General features: G+C 38.4%; 1 protein-coding gene across 10 annotated transcripts in view; it reads right to left on the bottom strand.

Moving 5' to 3' along the window:
- The window catches only part of cobl (cordon-bleu WH2 repeat protein), a 50,956-nt gene that overhangs the window by 23,319 nt on the left and 6,292 nt on the right, over positions 1–21,345 (bottom strand). For 2 of the 10 annotated variants that reach the window (XM_005450559.3, XM_013270414.3), the window contains 7 exons: positions 16,846–17,040; positions 13,872–14,082; positions 11,868–12,096; positions 9,534–9,578; positions 8,783–8,871; positions 8,428–8,499; positions 1,096–1,278 (listed from right to left, as the gene is read on the bottom strand). In XM_005450559.3, coding sequence (XP_005450616.1) covers positions 1,096–1,278; positions 8,428–8,499; positions 8,783–8,871; positions 9,534–9,578; positions 11,868–12,096; positions 13,872–14,082; positions 16,846–17,040 — 1,024 coding nt within the window. Of the gene's footprint in view, positions 1–1,095; positions 1,279–8,427; positions 8,500–8,782; positions 8,872–9,533; positions 9,579–11,867; positions 12,097–13,871; positions 14,083–16,845; positions 17,041–18,049; positions 18,250–18,503; positions 18,665–21,345 lie in introns of those variants that run through there. The other 8 variants (XM_019364656.2, XM_025911433.1, XM_005450563.4 and 5 more) reach the window with 8 other exon arrangements.

The raw sequence follows: 21,345 nt of genomic DNA, 5'->3' as shown, positions 1-21,345 counted from the left end.
TATCTGTCATAACTCTTAATCTGACAGGTGGACAGATAAATTACCATCTCTGTCTGCTCAGCAGCTATAAGGAGCCTATGACTCAGAGTCACAAAGGACTGCAAAACACAGGAATATAAAATATCTATATTTACGTTTCAGTTATTCTAATAAAGAGGACACCAATTTAGAAGGTGAGTTGACACTGAAGGTGTATTAATGTCTTGTCAAAGGATCCTCTTGTAGTTGTTCTGCCATTATCAGCTAAAGGACACAGATAGCTGAATGCTTTGGTTGACTTCTGATAAGTTAACTTGAGGTAAACACAAAGTTAGATGTGGAATAATGAATATTGATTCTCATGGCTATGTGGTATTTTTGTCTTTAGTGCTTTAGTTAATATTGTTTATTACATATTTAATGTTTTGAGAACAAGAGACTGTGAATAAAATCTTTTAGGATTGTATTTGCGCCCCCCTCCAGTACACACATTATTTCTCAGAAGTCTTTTCTACTCCATACTCTGCTCTTTTTTAAAAATAATTAAGCAAAAAATCCATTAAATGCTTAGACACTGAATAATGTTCTTCAAGATCACTGGCTCCTTAAAATAAACAAAACCTATTATCAGGGGGAGGGCAGAAGGATGTTGGTTGCTAAACAACATTTAGTAGCATGCCTCCATAACACTATAATGAGACTGCAGGGAGTTGTTGCTTATTGTAGACAATACAGGTCACTCTGACTTTGAGGTCAGAATACCCAAAGGAAATTCTGCATCAGACTGATTGCAGCTTTCAAATATACTCCATCAGGTCAGTGCTGAAAGCTGAGAGTTATTTGCCAGGATGCAGATTTTTCATAAGATGCACAAAATTAGCTGTCATTAAAATGATGCCAGTCATGTTGAAATTGTGTTTTTAAGTTATGTGCATATACAGTACATTTTTATATAATAACTCATTTCATTTGTGTTTCCTGGTATAAGTTACTGTTTTAAAACGCAGGATATAGATTCAATTTCACAACTCAAAATTCCAGTCCAAGCGTTGTCATGAAACACAAACATAAAGAGCAACTCACATAAATCTGGCACAGGTTAAACTGTTTATTCACCTGATAGCTTTCAACTGTAGTGTGCTCCAATCTGGGTGCAGGGGCAGGAGGCGGTGGTGGGGCTCTCCTCTTCTTGGTCTCAGCCTTGGGAGACAACCTCGGGATACTGGCGACAGACTGAGACTGGCCCAAGGTACCGGACCAATTAGGTCCACTGGAGAACCCAGATACTGTGGAGACGTCCTGTGGATAACATGAAAAATAAAAGGAGAGGGAATCAGACTGACAAGTGAGAGGAGGAGACAGATGAAAAAATTTACAAATTTAAGAGTTTGAAAAACATTTTTGTAGTTAGTTCAAAGCAAGGAACAAATATGATCACTGACTTGTAAGAATAAAAATGACTGATGGCTAAACTGCCATTAAATTTTCAAGGACAGCTCAGAGCTGGCTTTATCAAAAATTAAATCCAGTTCATTCTGGGTTCATCTAACATGTTAACTAGCATATTTGGAGATGAGGGGATAAAACTCACACGAGTTTAAGAACATGTTTAGCACAGCATTTGAAATGGTGCAGAACTCTGCTTGGGTCAAAAATCACAACTAAGTGTAATGAAACCCAGTTGCTTCTTGGTTTATGACATGTGTCCAAACTTAACTTGAAAACTATTAGACAGCAGGATATCCTGTTGACTCACTGACAATCTTGATTTCAAGGGTTATGTTTAGTGTAAAAGCTGACACGTGTATTCTTAACATCCACATCTAGGAAAACCACAAACAAAATGAATAAAAACATGCACGCGTGCACAGACTATGAATGCAATGCACAGGAACATTTCTGAAAATACAGTCTATTCTTCAGTCATGACAATTATGGCAACATTTGATCAAATTGAGAGTGCGACCACATTTTCAAAGGGTGGCTGCTCCTGACCAAAGCATTGAAAGAAAAATGGGTTTCGATTTCTGATCAAAGAGGGCCTAAAGTGCTCGTGAAAACCTCCACCTTCCTGTGGCTCAGCTTGGTACAGACCCTTGCAACAACAGGAGCACCAAAACCACAGCTCAAAACCCCATGATCGAAGAAAAGAAAAGTGTTTTAAAGCAGATTAATTGATGAGTTCAGACAATGCCTGGATACAACATAAAAGCAGAGCAAAAAGGAGCATAAAGTTCAGGTCATTAGGATTAATTGGGCCTTAGGTTATAACATCTCACAGTGGGGAAGGATGGGAAAAGAACGAGGCTTTAGAAAAAAAAGAAATCTTGGAGTAGGAAAGTATAGCATGCCTGCATTTTTTCCACATTCAGACAACTGATATTGTAGATTCTGCAAAATAATATATTTTGGGTTAGCCTGCTGCTTTCTACTGAAGTTAAAAAAGAAAAAGAGGTAACATAAAAAAGAAAAGTCAATGACATTTTCTTTCTTTGACATTTTGATCTTGTTGAAATCATCTGAAACCAATTTGCCATTTATATCCAAAGTATTAGCAATAATGCAAAAACACAACACAGGTAAACACTATCCTCCTAATATATAATCACTAATATATCATTTACTATTGTGTAATAAAATAAAAGCTTCTAACTTCCTCTATCCTTATAACCACGGCAAAACTCAATATGTCTATGACTGTGAAAACACAAATGGAAGGCTTAAAGGGGAATATTAACACAGAACCACCTGAAACTAAAGCAGAAAATATATATATATATGTATAAAATATTTGCCACAAGCCTGTTCTGTCATTTTTAACAGTTCGCTGTGTTGTGTGACTTGTGCATCTATGTTCTGACAGGAGTAACATCAGAGTGATGCAGAGACACAGGAGATGGCAGACAGAGGCTGACAGAATAAAAAAGAAATGCTGGAAGAGAGGACTGATGTGATTCCCATATGGAATCTTCAAAAACAAAAGTATGTTTTCACCTCAACAAAAATATAATGTTCAAAGTAGAAAATTCACATGAACTCTCCCTGACTTTTTCACCCTTTTCACCCTGGTAAACAATCTGAAATGTGTGGGAACAGTGAGAGAGGAAAACAGAACAAAAGGTACTCCAGCTCTTTGGGGGGGGAAACTGAGTTCACAGCACATTTATAATTACAAAGTGTGTAACACAAAGTCAACCTTTTGAAGCTCTGTATAACTAGGATCATGCCTTACACACCGAATCTCCTGGGAATTCCTTTCATGTTTTTATGGACAGGAAATGAACTTACTGACATTCTGTTATATATACATATACACATATATATATATATATATATATATATATATATATATATATATATATATATATGCTCAGAAGGGTAGGCCCCTGCACGGTGTGTATCGCCGGCAGATAGAGGAAATGGCTGACATCCAGAAGTCCTACCAGTGGCTGGACAAAGCTGGACTGAAAGACAGCACAGAGGCACTAATCATGGCAACACAGGAACAAGCTCTGAGCACAAGATCCATAGAGGCTGGGATCTATCACATCAGGCAAGACCCCAGGTGGGGGCTGTGTAAAGTACCCATGAGACAATCCAGCACTTAACAGCACGGTGCAGCACGGTGCAACATGCTAGTAGGCAGGGCATACATGGAACGCCATAACCAAGTGGCCGGCATAGTATACAGAAGTATACGCTGACCTCCTGAGTTTGTATGTTCCTAGATGTGCCTTACGATCATCTGGTCAGCTACTTCTGGCTCAGCCTAGGCACCACCTGAAGACTAGGGGCGATCGTGCCTTTGTCTCTGTTGCACCAAATCTCTGGAATAGTCTTCCCGTTACCATTTGTGTCTCCGACTCCATTCAACCTTTTAACGCGTGCTTGAAAACTTATTTATTCAAACTGGCATTTCCGACATGCTAAACTTTACCTCTCACTAATTGCTGTATCATTATTCATTTTGACATTTTCTTGATACTCTGAATTTTCCCTTCTCCTATCTTTTAATGCTTCTGTCGTTCTTTTATTCTAATTTGTTTCAATGACTTACTGGTTTTATCATTTACTGTTTATTGGATTATTGTGAAGCACTTTGCTATACCCTTGGTTTTAAATGTGCTATACAAATAAACTTGTATTGTATTGTATTGTATACTAAGAAGTATACGAGATCAAAATGGGAGACGCCTCTTAGGGTGGTCGAGAATGACTGAGCTAAGATTCTGTGGGACTTCCAGATACAAACGGACAAAATGGTGGCTAACCAACCGGACATAGTTGTGGTAGACAAGCAGAAGAAGACGGCTGTAGTGATAGACGTAGTGATACCGAATGACAGCAAGATCAGGAAGAAGGAACACGAGAAGCTGAAGAAGTACCAAAGGCTCAGAGAAGAGCTGGAGGGTGAAGGTAACAGTGGTCCCAGTGGTAATCGGAGCACTAGGTGCAGTGACTCCCAAGCTAGGCCAGTGGCTCCAGCAGTTCCCAGGAACAACATGTGCGATCTCTGTCCAGGAGAGCGCAGTCCTAGGAACAACTAAGATACTGCACAGGACCCTCAAGCTCCAAGTCCCTTGGTAGGACCCGAGCTTGAAGGAAATAAGAACAGGGCCCTGTTGGAATGCTACTCTGTTTCCAGTAGAAGAGGTTACATGAATAGGATGTGGGACCTATGGAACTTTCGATACCCAGCATCCAGACTGACAGCAAAACAACTATTAGCTTGGTGTTCCAACATTGAGTAGAAGGAACTGCTTTCACAGCTAGAGATCCATAAGGTACAGCACAAATGCTACGGCAAGGGGGAGCCAGGACAACAGGTTAGGAGAGAGACATTACCCCCACCCGAGATTGGGTACCAGGCCCCAAGTACAATGGAAGAAGGAGCACTGAGTGCGAGAGTAGCTGACCGGAAAGAGAGGATCATGGTGAAACTGGAAATCTGGATCCAGGATACATGAAATACCCTCTGAAAGTCTACTAGAAGATGTGAATGCAGCACTAAGGAAAATTCCTACTGCAAACATCATCAACACCAACAAGCTGATCTTCATCATGGCAACAGTGAACAGTGAGATGCTTGGCTACAAGATGAACAGCCACAAGGAACAGTAACCTCCATGGAGAAGGAGACTGGAGGCCAAAATCAAGGTATCACAGAGGGAAGTAAGCCAACTATCGGAGCTGCAGAAAGGTGAAATGAAGAAGGTACCTGAGAAATACAGCAAACTGCCCATATCTGAGGCCTTAGAAACTGCCAAGCAAAGACTCACAGCCTTGGCTAACCTCTTGAAAAGGTATACCAGAGAGATAGAAGGCAGGAGAAGAATAAACCAGCTGTTCTCCATGGAAACATCCAAGGTGTACTCTCAATAGCAAGGGAACAACATAAGAACAGCATCACCAAGGCTGGAGACAGAGCAGTATTGGAAGAGCATATGGGAGAAAGATGCAACCTAAAACAACAATGCTCAGTGGCAAGTGGATCTAAGAGCAGATGCCAGCAACAGGGTCCAGTAACCATCACAGTGGCAGACATCCAAGAAAAGGTCCCCAGTATGAAGAGTTGGACAGCACTAGGCCTCGACAGACTGCACTCCATGAGTGTCTGGCAGCACAAATGAACCAGCTGCTAGTCCACAAGAGACACACAGAATGGCTAACTGAAGGTCGGACAGTCCTGATACCAAACTGGTGAACTTTCAGAAAAGATGGATAGGGGGGGGGTGTAAAGGAAAAACTTTAAGTCAGTAATAAGCAGCCTGGGATTATGTTGCTTTTTGGTGATAAGATGAAAGGCTCTGATAGTTTTGACAGCCAGCTGCTGTTCACTCTAAGGATTTTTCAGAAACTGAAATTAGATCTGCAGACTATCGAGGTTCTGTTTCCAGCTGTCTGCATGCCTTCTTGTAGCTTTAACTTCCTTTAATATTTCTTAGATCAGTATTAACAAACAAAGGTGGGGGTAGAAGTTGGATCCTGTCAACAAGTTTGAAAAACTTATTCTTATGTATTAGAGGAACTTAAGCAATGCCACTCCCTAAACAGCTAAGAACAAATAAATACTGCACATATTTTAAAATCTATATTTAAAAAAAACTTTTATAAGTGAGTTTGCTTTAGAATAAGGTCTTCCCAGACATAACGCTATTTGACCATGCTAATGTTTTATGACCACACACACTTACACTGACACACACAGTAGTTTAGCCCCTAATGAACAATTAGAGATAAGAGGCTGGGCTTTTAGTGCTAATGTAGCCAAGGTAGGGTAATGTGATGCCATTGGGTTGATAACACTCTGTGGGTGTGTGTTTTCTGGTGTGTGCAAATGCATGCGTGTGGTCTAAAAATTGTCCAGGCTGAGAAACAATCACAGGGAAAAAAAGCTGCATTAAAGTCCAGTAGAAAGGGTGATAAAAAACAAAAGAAATATAAATCAATCCAACAAAACTGTCTTTCATACTTTTCAGTGTTTCAGTAAACTAAATGACTTGTGCCGTGTCTATAACAGTTTTGATGTTTAATTCATAGTCTGCTGACTTTTTTTCCTTTTAACTACATTGTGATCCCTATATGCAAAATCTTTAAGAAATAATTAAAAGATAATGAAGAGAATAAAAAAGGATAAAGAGGACTGGCTGGAAAAGGAAAAGAAGAAGATAATGTTAATAATGCTCAGTATTAGGCAGTAGACACAAAGTTGGAAGGGTGGAGTCAAGGGCAAGCTTAGAGGAGCAGTGTACTGAATAGGAGGGAGCCAGGCAGGCTAATGTAATCAAATGCCATTGATTTAGTTATGGCTATAACAGCTTCAGTGCTGCTAAATGGAGCGTCTAAATGTGCATCTGGATATACTGGAGAGAAATCTTGGAGGAAAATCTTTTATGTTATGTTACTGATGTTTATCATGATCAGAAATTTAACTTTACAAAGAATTCAGATTCAGAATCTAAAATCAGCTCAAATGCTTTTATATTTTTATGGGGTCCAATGTTGTTTAAATGTAGTTGGTCAAACACCTAAGAGAGACCAAGTCCTCACTAAAAAAAAAAAAAAAAATATATATATATATATATATATATATATATTAGTGCTCAGATGCAAAATTAAACAGATGGATGATGGTTGTATAAAAGAAAATGTAATGGTGATATGAACTGCAGTGATAAAGACCTGTGATGAACAGATGCTTGAGAGTCTGCTGACTAATCTTATAGAATGACTGCCCTCTGGAGGACATCGGCACACAATGCTGCATTGAAATAATCCCGTCTCTCTGCACCATAGTTTGTGCTTGGTCTTCGTTCTAACAGCTCTCTCTGCTCCTCTTTTGTCTTTTTCCTCCTCTTCCCTTCACCCCAACAGGTTCTGTATTAGATTTCTCCTGTACGTAAGCCTGGATTTACAGGAGATTTATTCCTGCTAAAAGTTTTTTTGTTGCAGTGTCATCAAGTTGTTGGTCAAAAGGGAATGTTGGGTTTCTATTACAGAACTACTTTTTAAAGCTGACACAACTAAAATTTCAATTAAAACTAATAGATGATTGGCCAAAGTGACAGGCTTTGGTGACACACAACAGTAGAGGTCCAACATGACACATCCAAATCAAAATTTCTCATAGACAGGAATATGAAGAACATCTAAAAACAGAGCAAGCCTACTGGAGTGACTGTTGTATCACTTTTTCAGCTGCCACATAAGAAAAAGTGAGTAAATGAATGTAAAAACCAGAACTCTCAAGCCACAGGATGAATTTAATACTACTGACCCGCAGTCATGGATGGATTACTGTGACTGTGGGTCTTAAACACAAACTTGCCATGGGTCCTTGTTATTTACTCATGCAAATACCAGGCACAGTATATGCCCTTGTCAAAAGACAGTTTTATTGCACATAACAAGGCAACTTACATCCACATTTGTCTTGTATTTGTTGACATGTGAAATTACGGCTATTATGCTACATTCTACATATAACTCGTGTAGGACAATTTACCCTGAGGCACCAACAGGAAGCTTTCAATAGTCTTAACTGTACAAGTCAGTAAAATGTTAAATGCAATCCAAAATCAAGCACTAAAGGTGATGACAAAGGACACAGGTGGCATAGTACTAGCAGTGCTGCTCTATTGCTAATGCTCGTTTTAAAGCTAAAGTCCTCCTGTTCATTATGACACATTTTTTGAAAATCCCTTATATTAAAAAAATAAAGCAATGATAATGTACACAACTTAAGGTAAAAGCCACTGGCTCCAAGGTATGTTCCCAATTTGCACAAACAGCAGTCAGTCCCTACAAGTAGTCTGTATTATGTTCCAGTTATTCTGTATGGACAGAATAACTGGAACACCGTATGAGATTGCACTGCTTCAGTTAACAAGTTAAGATGAGAGCTTTATTTCCCTTCTGGACATTGTAAAAATTGTTAGACATACTTACACAGGATTGTGTGTCAGTGTTTTGGATTATTTTATCATCAAAGTCATCCATGTCCACAGATGTTGTCTCTGTCTGCAAACGGAAGGCACAACTAACATGCAGCATCAAACTATTCAGCCATGCATTTAGCTTGCCTCAGCTATCAGTTGGTTAAGTATGAATGGCCTATAAGTATGATGCTAAAGGTTAGTTTGTAAATTACTTCACACTATTATTTTTCTAATGATACTTGTCTAAATAATTAAATGCAAAAACTAAGGGCAGAATTATAATGATGTCCATGCTGTTTTCTTATTTCATGATTCAGACATACTTCCTGCATATATACAGCATATTGGCCAGGAACAAGTCTTACCTTGGATTTCCTCCTGCTGAACTGGAAAATACCCAGGAGGCCTTTTTTTTCTGGTCTGTCCAAACTGCCAGTACTGGAGCGAACAAAGTCTAAAAAAGTAAAACAAGAGCAGGAGGAGGAAAGTAACGTAAGCACCTTATAATTAAAGAAAGGGAGGAAAGAACAAAGGAAAGACGTGTTTTTTTTTTCTCCATGCACAGGTTAATGAAAAGGTTAACATATGGTTATAAGGTTAACAGAAAAAAATGTTTTTTTAAAAACAGTCAGTCAACTCTAAATATTACTCCAAACGGATACCTTTTACCAGTTTTAAAGGCAATAAATTAACCTTCCAGTTTTGCTCAGCAGAGGGAGCTGCAGCTTTGCTTTTCCTCAGGTCCACCTCTACCCAACCTTTATAATCGGCTAAGCAGTAAGTAAGAATGTGTCGTGATAAAACTACAGACTCAAGGACTGAGAGGGAAGGTAAACTAACTATCAAACATTTAAGGGCTAATACTCATAGTTTGGGTTCTGAAAAGAGGCAGAAGCAAGCCACTTTATTAATAAAGCCTTAAGGCATTGATGATCACGCAGGTTATCAAAAGTACATAGAGCAACAAATGATTTCTTTTAATATGGCTGGTTAATGGTTAATATCCAATGCAGCAACGAAGCAGGGTTAATAAGCAAGCAGCGATACATTGGGTTAAACAACCACATGTATTTGAGTTGTGCCAACGCTAAGACAGACAATTTATACGTCTAATACCTGTGTAGTTAAGTGCAGGGGCAGAAGCCATTTTAGGCTGGAAAGCTGCAAAACATGATAAAGTTTAAAAACACAAACGTCATTAATGGATAACTCATCTACATCACAGAGCGGCTGTGCTTGTGCTTTCGTAGTGTCACAGCACAGCCGATGCACTACGTAACTACTGATTCACAAGAGGAAGTCATTTGTATAATGGCCTCATAATAATGAAAGTAAACCACATTACTACTATGTTTTCAAAAGGCTAGGACTCTGTGTAAAATGTAACTGAAAATATGAGGCAGTGATTTGGAAAGTATTCGAACCCTACGATTTACCAAAAACATTTTAGCACACCAAATGCTGAGAAAGAAATTTCTTATTTTTAAAGTTTAAAGGGAAACTGGGTTGCCTTGTTGATTACCAAAATCTTGCACAAGAGTGCTTGACCATAAAAGTGACATAATGTTCTACATGTTTCCTTGTCACATCACTTACGTGATAAAATACACGTTTTTACTGTGAGATCACAAGAGAATCTTTAACTATAAATACCAGTGCGTGTGGACAATCGCGCAGTAAACAACCATAACTTCATACTACATGAAGGATCACAAATGCCCCTCAGGTGAATTATGTATTAATACAAAGGCTGTACATAATTCATAAAAGCTCAATATTTCAGCCATTGTATGGACAGGATAACAGCAGATACTGTGAGACAATAGCAGGGCAAGCCAAAGCACACACCAGTATCCACGATAACATCCTTTCTCTGCTTAAATTTCACATCATCCATCATCATCTTAAGTGTTACATCTTATGTTTACCAGGTAGTTTTATTCAGCACAGCAAAGTATTATTTTATCTTTTAAAAAGTTAATACAATTTTGAACATATGTGCAGACACTCGCTTTAAAGTGACTGGAGTTAGAGGTGAAATATGTACGATTTAGGTATGTGCTTAGCAAGTCCCCTTGGATTTTAAACGCTCTTTTTCTACAACAGCAGTCACCTGATGTTATTATGCGACCTGCAAAAAACTGGGGCTACAGCACGGACAGAGGGCTCCAACCCTCTTTCTCTCTGTTTTAGACAGTGCATTTGAGCAAGGTGAAGAGCAAGCAGCTGACAGATGCAAAAATCAGCACGGTTGCACAGTACTTTGATGAAGAAAACGATGAGCAGTTGTACGTCTGTGGTGTCAGGGTAAAGTGGCATATAACCACGTAACCAAAGTGATGTGTAACCACATGCAGCACAGGAGCGTGAACGCTAACCTGCAAGGAAGGAGGGTTACCGGTGCTAGTACTGTAAACTTTAGCCACATTCAGGAAACTAATCTGACAATCTGTGTCTGCTGAGATGTATAAGATTTGCAACATTATAGATGGCACAAAGTACCAAACATTTCAGCGACATCTAAAACAAAATACAGTTATTAAGGAACCCAATTAAGAGTTTATCTAAACAATGTGAAAATTCAACAACTGAGATTTATACTGAATACTGAATATAGCATGCTAACCAGTCTATGCCAACCTGTACCGACATACGGAATAACAGAGGGGTAACTTGTCAGTATTGCCTTAAACATATATTCTTTCTAATTCTCACCACTTCTGTGGTGGCAACAAGCCTTCCAGTTTGTGTGGAAACCTTTGGGAAATAATTTGGGAAACATAATTTCCTTAGGGATTGATAAAGTATTCTGATTCTGACTCTGAAAACAGACCTTAGCTCCATTTCTCTGGAACCTCTGTAAACTCCTGATAACTTTAAATTCGCTCAAGTCATTATCATTATTTATTTATTATTATTTATTTATCATTTATTATCATAGGTAGCTGCTGTTACATTTACAGTCACAAGGTAGTAAGTTCTTATCAACTCTTATCTTCTATTCACCTTTTCACTCTGCATTCCTCCCATACAAGCCACAGATAAAATTTTGCCTGACCAACACGGTTCACCGATGATAAAACAGAGAGGAAAAACCTTTAGCTTTTATTAAAAATCAAATCCACAGAAAAAAACTCCATCTTGTCTTCCTTCTCCTGTTTCCAGATCAATGCAGCCATTGCAAAGACTGTAGCTTTGTAAATATGGTTAGTGATATGTGTGTGATATGATATGTGTATTCGTTTGCCTGTGAGACTGTGCAGCTTCTCCATTATAGCATTACACAGGTTAATGAATAAATATTTCCACATTAAAAGTTAGGCAAAAGAAAAAAGTATCATCGCTTAGGGCCTGTATCATCTTTTGTGCTACTGTGAAAACAATAGTAACAGTTATCTGACATATTTCACAAAGAGCAAAGAGAAATAAGGTCAGGTAGTTAAGGCTTACCTAGCCTCTGGTCATGTACGTAGAGATCTTTGATCCCGAGTTCTGCTAGAGTTTTGTCCAGCGGTAACTCGCGTTGACTGATGCTATCCTTCAGCAGCAGGACACGTGTAGGGTCAAACTCACACTTGTCACAGATGACTGGTATCAGAGCCTGGAGCGATATCAAGGGGTTCACCCGTACTACGGCCTTCTGGTTGCCATGGTAGTTCACCATCAATCGCACAGTTTTCTGATACACAAAAGGAAAATGATGGAGAAAATTAGACACGCAAACAGCTGGATGACATTAAAAGCTAATCAAGGATGAATCATCAAGTCAAGAAAAAGGACGACGTAGTTAAGGGAAAAAATACAACAAAGTTAACTGACGGATAACATAACCTAGCCTAAAAGACAAATGCCATAAGATCAACTTTGTTTCCTAAAAATGTATTAAATCTAACTATATATATAATATATAGTTATATTTCTGATTGATGTACAATAGCATATTTCGGTTTAAAAATATAAAGAGTAGAGGAGAACACAGAAAGGATGACACTTCAATAATAAAGAAAAAGAAATAACAATAAAAGAAAGTGCAACAATTCTACCACAGTACTACTTGGCAGCCTCTTTCGTGAATGTACCAAGCTTATCAGCAAATTGTGGAAGAGGTGCTAAGATGTTATAATTTACCCATTATATATGAAAATGTTCAGGTTGATGGTCATAGGTTTTCTAAAATCAACAGTATTTTTAGCCTGTGACATGTGTATATTTTAATGTTTCTGCTAATATGGTCAATAGATAGATGGTTGAAATACTCCAGACTATTGGAAGGTTAAATGGAGACAAAAATAAATTTCCCATCTTTGTGACTGAAGCAATTTTTCCTAACCATGAATAATCAAATTAGCAACCAAAACAGGTGACTGATAGTATAATGTAATATTAAAATAAGGTGCAAAACTGAAATATTTTTTACTTTGTTACTGATAGCCATTTCCATTTAGTTTTTCTGGTGCATCGGGAAAGGACAAACAGTTTATTTATGTTTAACTATTGTTCAGTGAATCAGTTTAGTTACATAATTTCCTTAGGGATTAATAAAGCATTGTGATTCTGATTACTTACTTCTGACAATTTTATAGGTACTACACTCATTTTAAATGTTTGCATTTTACTGAATTTTGTTTCTTACATTTTGAACACCTCAATTATATCAACAAAACACATTTCAATAGCAGTGTGAACGACTTCTTCCATAACCGTAGACTTTATTGCTGGGCGAACATATTAGACTACTGGGTGGATCCAATACACTGGCAATTGAAACAAGCTATTTAATCTGATCTGTTCAAATTGGTTACATAATGAGAAGATGTGAGATAAAACAGAGAAGACCAATGACTGACAGTGCTGTCTGAAACAGTGTCAGCCTCTGGCCTAAGGCCAGGTGGGGTCAAAGGGAGAGAGAGCAGCCAGTGAGCCCTGAGAAGAGCAGAGAAATAATGCATGGTAACTAAAGGTAAGGTACTCATCAAATATTCAAACGGTAGGAGGAGAGTGAAGGCGAAGACAAGAAAAGGCAGAGAGAAAAAGATTGATGCTGAATAGAATAAAACATCCAGACAGACAGTAAGACAGAAAAAGCACACTAGACTTAAAACCAGTTTATAAACTCCAATAAGGGACTCAGAAATGCTGGCCAGTTTAATACCAACCAGCTTCCTACCTTAGCAATGGCCCTTACAGGATTCACTGGCCATGCTTTCTGCCAGTGGTCAGTGATAAAAGGCAGAGAGGGACAGGCATTACATAAGACTTGCAGTGAATGCAAATTTGATTTGTGAAAACATGAGATAAACCTTTGTGCGATCAAAACAACACAAATCCAAGCCAGGCATAAAAAAGAAAACATTTGCAGGTTTTAAATATGCTGTAACAGTATACTCCAACATACAAAGCACATATGACAAAAACAGGAGGAAGCTCAAGGTGTCAGGATCCACTGCAACTCACCTCTGGCACTTTGGGTGCTGGTCTGCGCGCCACTTTCTCCTCCGAGACTTTTTCCTTGATAAGCACACAGGCCACGTTAAGGGAGCCCAACAGTGCGTTTGGCTTGAAGCCCAAAGACTGGCCCTCAGGAGACAGAACCTCCAAAGTGTGCAGAGCTGGATTCAGGTGGTAGCGACTACACAGCTCAACCAGCAGATCCATCAGTGCTTTACTGAGAGGGAAAGAGAGAGATAATAGGAGTGAGAGGGAAAGTGTGTGTGTGTGTGTGGGTGTGTATGTGTGTGTGTGTTTAAGAAAGAAATGCAGGAAGAAATGAGAAGAGAAGAAAGGGAGGCAGGACAAAAGCTAGGGTTACAAAGTCTTCGAAGCTTAGCTCGAGTAAAGAGAACAGAATGAAACAATCCCACACTCTCACTTGATGCACTTAAAATTGTTAAAAACAATGGGTGGTATTTTGATCTAAGGCATTTCCACAGACAAAATACAGATACAGTGACAGCAGCAGTGATTTAAATATGAACATCAAAACGTTGCCTTCATCTTAATTCTTTCTGTACAAATATTTCTCATTCATTTGAGGTTGATTGTATAACAGTAGTACCTTTTTCTGAGAAAGTTCTTATCCATTTTAAAACCCTACAAAAATTAATGTTATTGTTTAATAAGGCAAAACACTGACTGAAAAATAACATACTGTATGTGAAGTAGAACTAAAACCTGAGCACGTCCATATGCTCTATAAAAGGTAAGGTGGTTGCTGAAGATTTCACCTGTGCAGTCCATCTAAAAGTCTTTACAAAAAAGGTAGTGACAAAGCACTGGGTATAGAAAATAATGCCTCTGTCATTCACTTATGCCCATTGCTTTGTGTGCCTGTTTGGATTGCGGTGCTCATGTGGAGGCCTATAGTACTACTTGTCAATCCTCACATAAAGAAACCTAGAAACAGTCTCCAATGTTTTCTGGGAACAGAGATCAGATGACAGAACTGAGAGAGATACTGCTACAAAGAGCACCATTGACAATCACTAACACATGGACGCAGACTGCAACTAAAACCAAAAACAGACCCAGTGTCTGATGTGCTTCTCGAGATTCATATCATACAAAACATGCCAAAACATAATGGCTATCTCTAAGTATTTACCCTATTTTGTTTCTATTTATTTACTCTAGCACTGAATATATACCTCCCTGGTTCACCTAGGATCATTTTTAGCCATGTTATGGTCAAGCATTACTAAGCTGTAGTTTCAAGTATCTATCGTAAATATTTAAAGTGTGACAAATTACATTACGAGGGTGCACAGGGCATCTAGATGATTCATGAAGTGTGACACTGTGGTCATAAAAATTATATATTAGGTTTAATAATAATATTAATATGAGCATGACAACAAAAACACACAACCAGATAAAAACTAAACAACTAACTAACTGCATAAGCCACAGTATTAATTCAGTAATAACATATACTATCATGCCTGCAATATAGATGCCATGTCTAGTGCTATATCTGCACCAATACATTTTTCACTATTTCTAAATACTACAAAATAAACCCACAATCACGCTCGTGCTGATTGATTATAGCAAATATCCTATAGCTTGTTCTATTTTGTCAATACTGAGATCACGTTTATTTAACATGACTACTCGACTTTTGTGAAATAAGTTTGTGCTTTAAGAAAGCGGCAAAGGTGCGTTAACTAGAGCAAAGCCTCTGAGAGTTTCTGAGTCCTTTGTGAGGCACACCTTCCCTTAATCACAGGATTAATAAGGCAGGAATAAAAGTACTAAAAAAAAAAACACTGGAACATTACATTAATAACTGAAGTTTATGAGATCAGAAGAATGCAAAGATATGCCATATCTTTATTCAACCACTGTGTCACTTATTTTTAAAGTAGAGAATTACCTCATCTCCGGTATAGTCATAACTGGAATGTGTTTAAATGAGACAGCATGTCCTTTAAGTGCAAAAAACATAAAACTAAAAAGTCCCAAGCCCATAACCGTAAAGCATATCGTTTTATCGTAAACGATATGTTGCAATGTGCTGGCACATTCCTATATGTGCTATTTTTAGTCCTTGAATTTAATCACTAACTATCACTACAGAATATAACAGATGATATAAGTTTATGAGGAGTCTGCACTTTGACCTTAGGGTGGAGATAGTGAATGAGCCTTTGTATGAATGATTTGTGTTTATCCCTCTGTCATAGCAACAGGTTCTGATGTTTTAAGCAACATTGATCATAGTATGACCATCTTCTATTAAACATAGAAGGTCATACAAGGTCTTACCTTCATAGTGTCATAACAACCTGTGGTTTGTGGAATGGCAGAGCTGAATGAATGGCAGAGCCTCACCTGAATGGCAGAGCCTCAGCTTTCAGGCCCCTCTTCTATTATATTAGTTCTGCATGTTAGAAAGCTTCTATGACAATAATAGGATACATAGTTTTTCTAGTGATGAGCATACAGAGGCATCTGATGGTGATACATTCTCTATAGTTATTAAAAGAGTCTCTTGTTGTTTTATACAAGAGAGACATCCCCAATTTTCTGCCCTACAGACGATAACCTCATTAGGGACAGAGAGCATTAGCAGCTCAGCCACTGACTCTCTGGGACAAAGCGTGTGTTGGAAATTGGAATGGAACCCCTTGACGAGGCCCCGCTGGCACGGTAAACAAAACATGCACAGGAGCAACAAACATACAGTTTTTCTGATGACTGTGAACGAAGATCAACCTATAGAATCATATCGCAGAACTAACAATAAACTAAGGTTAGATTAGATTTGTATTTCCAGATATAAATAAAACAGCTACAGATATATGAACATTTTATAGTCAAATAATATGAGATTAATGGGCAAAACTTTTGGTCATGACACATGTGACAATAAAATGAACAAATCAAAACTATGTTTGATTTGTGCTTGTGTGGGCCTATTTTTTCTCACCTTCCATCCTCAGTCACATAAATCTGGTTGCCCTGTGGCAGGGTTAACTGTAAATCCACTGTGGCCCTCAGGATGTTCTCCTTGGCCTCCATGCTTGATGTCCCTCCCCCATCAGGTGTAGTGGTTCTGAAGATGTGGCGTGGAGCGGGTTGAGGAGCCGGTGGTGGAGGTGGGGCATGGGCCTTCATCCTCCTTCTTGGTGATGACAGTTGGAGAGATACACAAATAAGAATATTTTTTCATTTTTAGGCCATCCCTTTCATATGGTACAATACTTTAAAATTTCCTAATGACGTATTCATTTTATCCAAACAAATGATATATATATGTCTGTTTCCTCTGAATCATTACTGTTTTTTTCTGAAGTTCAGTCAGTTACACAACATGACAGCCTATGAATACAACCCACTGCTACCACATCAGGGGCAGCCGGAATACTAATGGTGACTTTTTTTCTATCTTTCTGTTTCTGATTGTGACATAACCTTCCCTTCATTAAGATTACATAACAAACTACAGACACGCCAAGATGATTATTTTGGTTATCAAGATCTCTGAGCCTTTTGCAGCTGTTTAATCTATCTGGTCTATTGCCTCTTTAATATCACTCCTACACTCCTACAATCAATGCCTGCTGTCAAACAGCTTTCCAAAGGCAAATTAACATCCCTGCTTTGACAGAAACAACACCCCTCATCCATTTTTATCCCACCCCTGAGGAGAATGTATAAACATATCTGAACCTATGAATCAACAACGTTATTAACAGTAATACAAAATACAAAATTGGGCTGACAGAACTGTAGCAGCGTTGAGAAAATTAGAAATTCTATTGTTTTTTTTCTTAACAGAAATAAAGGAAGCCATAAAGTACTGAATGGGCCAGGGTGCAGACCACGCATCATTTAATCTCTTTAAAATACTTTTATGAAAATCACCAATTTAAAAAAACAGATGGAGATACAAAACAAACTCCAGCCACACAGCTCCTTCGTGAGCACTATGACAGATGTCAATGACAAGCTCCTTCTTGTGTGTTTGACCTCGGCTTAACATAAACTGTACTTGCCCTGACAGACACAGCTGATTAGACAGAAATGAAACAGCTCATTCTCTCAGCAATGACAAGTGCCATATGATTAAGGACACACTCACTCTCTCAAGTATTAGCCTTGGATAACAAAAGAAAAAACATCCCACTCACATCAAAAACAGTCCTTGTGCTGATTAAGTGTTCCGAACGTGTTATATATCAGACTGTTTACAACTCTCGTTCCAAGGATTCGGGAGACACTCTGAGGAATCGGTGTATGCATTTAATTGTAGACTCCGAAGTTGTTCAATCCAGTATTCTCGACGTTATCCCTGCCCAGTTCAAAGGCAGCAAAATGAAGGACATTTGCACATGGACATAGCACAGTGAGTGGACTATAACCTGGCTAAAGTTAACCATTAACAGCTACGTCACATATCAACTAACTCTCGCCCAAAGGACTCATAGAGTCATTGACTCATTATCCAGTGCAGTGAGAATGTTTCACTTTTTGGAATTTGGAGTCAAATCACAGTGCACGTCACTTCTAATTATTGACTAGAAAATCTGCGACCATACACGCACCTAAAATTGTGTGTAGTGATGAAAGAGCAGGTTTACAGACCTGTAACTGTGAGAGACTTTTTGCATTTTCCTGTTAAGTCTGAGTCTTCTAAGGTAAACAGCACAGGGCTCTGTGGAACTGTGGGACTGGGTCCTGGCCAGGCTTAACACAGGCAGCTAGTATCCTCCTCTCTCTTTCGCTTGCTGTTTGTCTCACCGTAACATTTCCCTTTCCCTCTCTCTCTCTCGCTTTTCCTCGCTCAAACATGTACAAAGACTCCTTTAGAAGAAGCCTAGTCTCCCACAGAGTTAGAATGAGCGTAAACAGAGAGAAAGAGTGGGAAAGTAAAGAAGCACCAAGGAATGAAACGCAAAAGGAAACCCAGCTCTGGCACAGGGGGGCAGTAAGTGCTGCTGGAGAGACTAAGTTACAATGCTCACACACATACACACCTGCACACACAGAAAAGGTTACTAATGGATAGTTCCTTTTACTTGACAAAACAGCATTAACAAGGATTTCTTTTGCTGGCCTCTATTAAAATTCTTTTAAAAAAATTGTCCACAATACTTTCTGCACAGGAGTACACATCAGTTTCCCTTCGTATAAAAAGAAGTCTATAGCAATGTATTCACATATATAAAAAAATTATTGGTTTATACAGCAACGTCAGATGTTTTTAACCCTCAGCATCAGCCGGGCTCCAGTCTATGGTGCATCTGAAATCAGAACATGTGGGCAGCTATAAAAAATTACCAGAAGGCACATAAATAAATATTTGAAAATATGCTTTACCTCTTCTATAACCTGAATATTACTATGCTCAATCTTGATCAAGACACTTGGGTTAATTCATGACTGAATGTTAAGGCATGACTTTGTGTGGTGGCACACATATTACACTACAAAATGCAAACACTGCCAATGTGTACGTCAGAGTTAAGATTATTCCTGTTTGGTAAAAAGATTGCATAACACTAAAAACACACTGGAGACCACCTTCACTTTGTTTCTAAATAGGGGAGAAATAAAGGTTAGAGAATGTAGCATTTAACCTTATTTGTCAAGGAAACATTGATTAAATGATCCCATGTTCCAAGATCTTATGCACCCAATATCCAAATATACTAGTGCATGAACCTAGTATATTATCCTCTATCAGAACCATCAAAACACATTTTTGAGTGTAGCCCACTGGGTTGAGCAGGTGACCCATATGCCGAAAGGCTACTGCAGGATCCCTGGCACACTTCTGTTCTGTTTAGTTCCTGAATGTCATTCACCCTGCATTTGTAACAGAGGATAGAGCTACTGCAACACACTTTACAGTTGACTAATGGAAACAGCCAAGTGGGAATGCAGAGGACTAATAAGAAAAAAACACAACACTGAATGGCCTACAGGCAGTATGATATATTTTATGCATTCTAAAAAGTGTACAAAATAAGACAATATAGGTCCTGCAAGACTTTTCTTTTGAAAAGAAGAAGTCAACCAACGCTTGCCTCAAAACACACTCACACACAGAAACAATGTAACAACATACTATGCTCTTCTCATTTTTTGTCCACTATGGAAAAAATAGATGAAAGTTACCGTAAGTGTTTTTTTTTATGTATCCGTTAAAATAGGCTTCTTTTACATTTAATTTATGAGAAAAAAACATTAAGCCTAATCTAGATAAAGCACAAAAAATATTTTTATGTGTTCCATGTCTTATCAGATTTACTCATTTATATTTTTTCCATCTATTTGTCGAGTAATCACACATTTGAAAAGTCAGACTTACATTTTCACCTGATTACGCAATAGACACAGAGTGTGCACCACACATCCGGGACACTCAGGCTCTCCCTCCACACATGCATTTAGTCAGCATACCCTTTGAGTGTCATGGTGTCCCCATGGCAACCTATATTTACACCACTTGACTGCAAAAGAAGGCAGATCTTAGTCCAGTAGCAGCTGTGGACTTGAGAGGCATGCACACCCAGGGTGAGTGACCCGGAGAAACACAAATGAACAAGAGACAGAGTGTGGAAGACTGAAATTGGACATATGAGCCAAGACAAGCATTTGTTTGCAGTTGCTAGTCACAAAACCTTCTAATTCAGCATATGTCTCGATGCTCATATTACTATCCATGTGCTTAACCCCCACCGCATCTCAATGTCAAGTAAACTGAGTCTGGAAATGCCAGCTTGATCCTCTACATTCACAGTATCACCGCTGCCCCTCTCACTACAGCCAAGTGAAAATTACAACAGCATAGAGAAGCAAATGAAAAAATGTCAGCATTTATTTTTGAACCTCGGATTTTCTTAAAATGTAACATCTCTGGTTAGATATTTTAATAATCCTTAAAAGTTACAGTTTCCATGTCAAAACAAGTTTTTGTAGTTTACAAGTCAGGCAAAAATACAGAAACAAAAATTGCTAGCAACTGTCTTAGTACCTGTACCATTCATAAGTGGATGTAAAAAAAATGGATACAATACAAAAAGCTAAAACACTGTTGTCGCTCATAACTGTTTTAAGGAATTTTAACCATTAATAACAGGAAATCTGTATATTCTGACATCTGTCATGTACTTAATTGAACTTTTAGTTCCAATCTTTGTCAAAGAAAAACAGACATACAAACAAATGTGTTGCCATAGTAACGGTCTAGGCTTGCAGGCAGCATACAATCATTAGCTCTCCTCAGACTGATAAATCATATCCGGTTTTACCGTCTCATTTGCCCAAATGCAAAACATTTCACTAAATTTGCATACAAGCAGTAACCTTATTACACACTATAAATAGCCCCGAATTTGCAAACAGTCTGAGGCTCCAGTGTTAATATTTTTAGTTTGCATGAAACTTTAATTTACCTGATTATTAAGTCCTGACTTCTCCA

The sequence above is a fragment of the Oreochromis niloticus genome, linkage group LG11, assembly GCF_001858045.2.
Source record: "Oreochromis niloticus isolate F11D_XX linkage group LG11, O_niloticus_UMD_NMBU, whole genome shotgun sequence".
NCBI lineage: Eukaryota > Metazoa > Chordata > Actinopteri > Cichliformes > Cichlidae > Oreochromis > Oreochromis niloticus.
The sequence above is the reverse complement of the archived record's forward strand: the minus strand, read 5'-3'. Positions and strand labels throughout refer to the sequence as shown.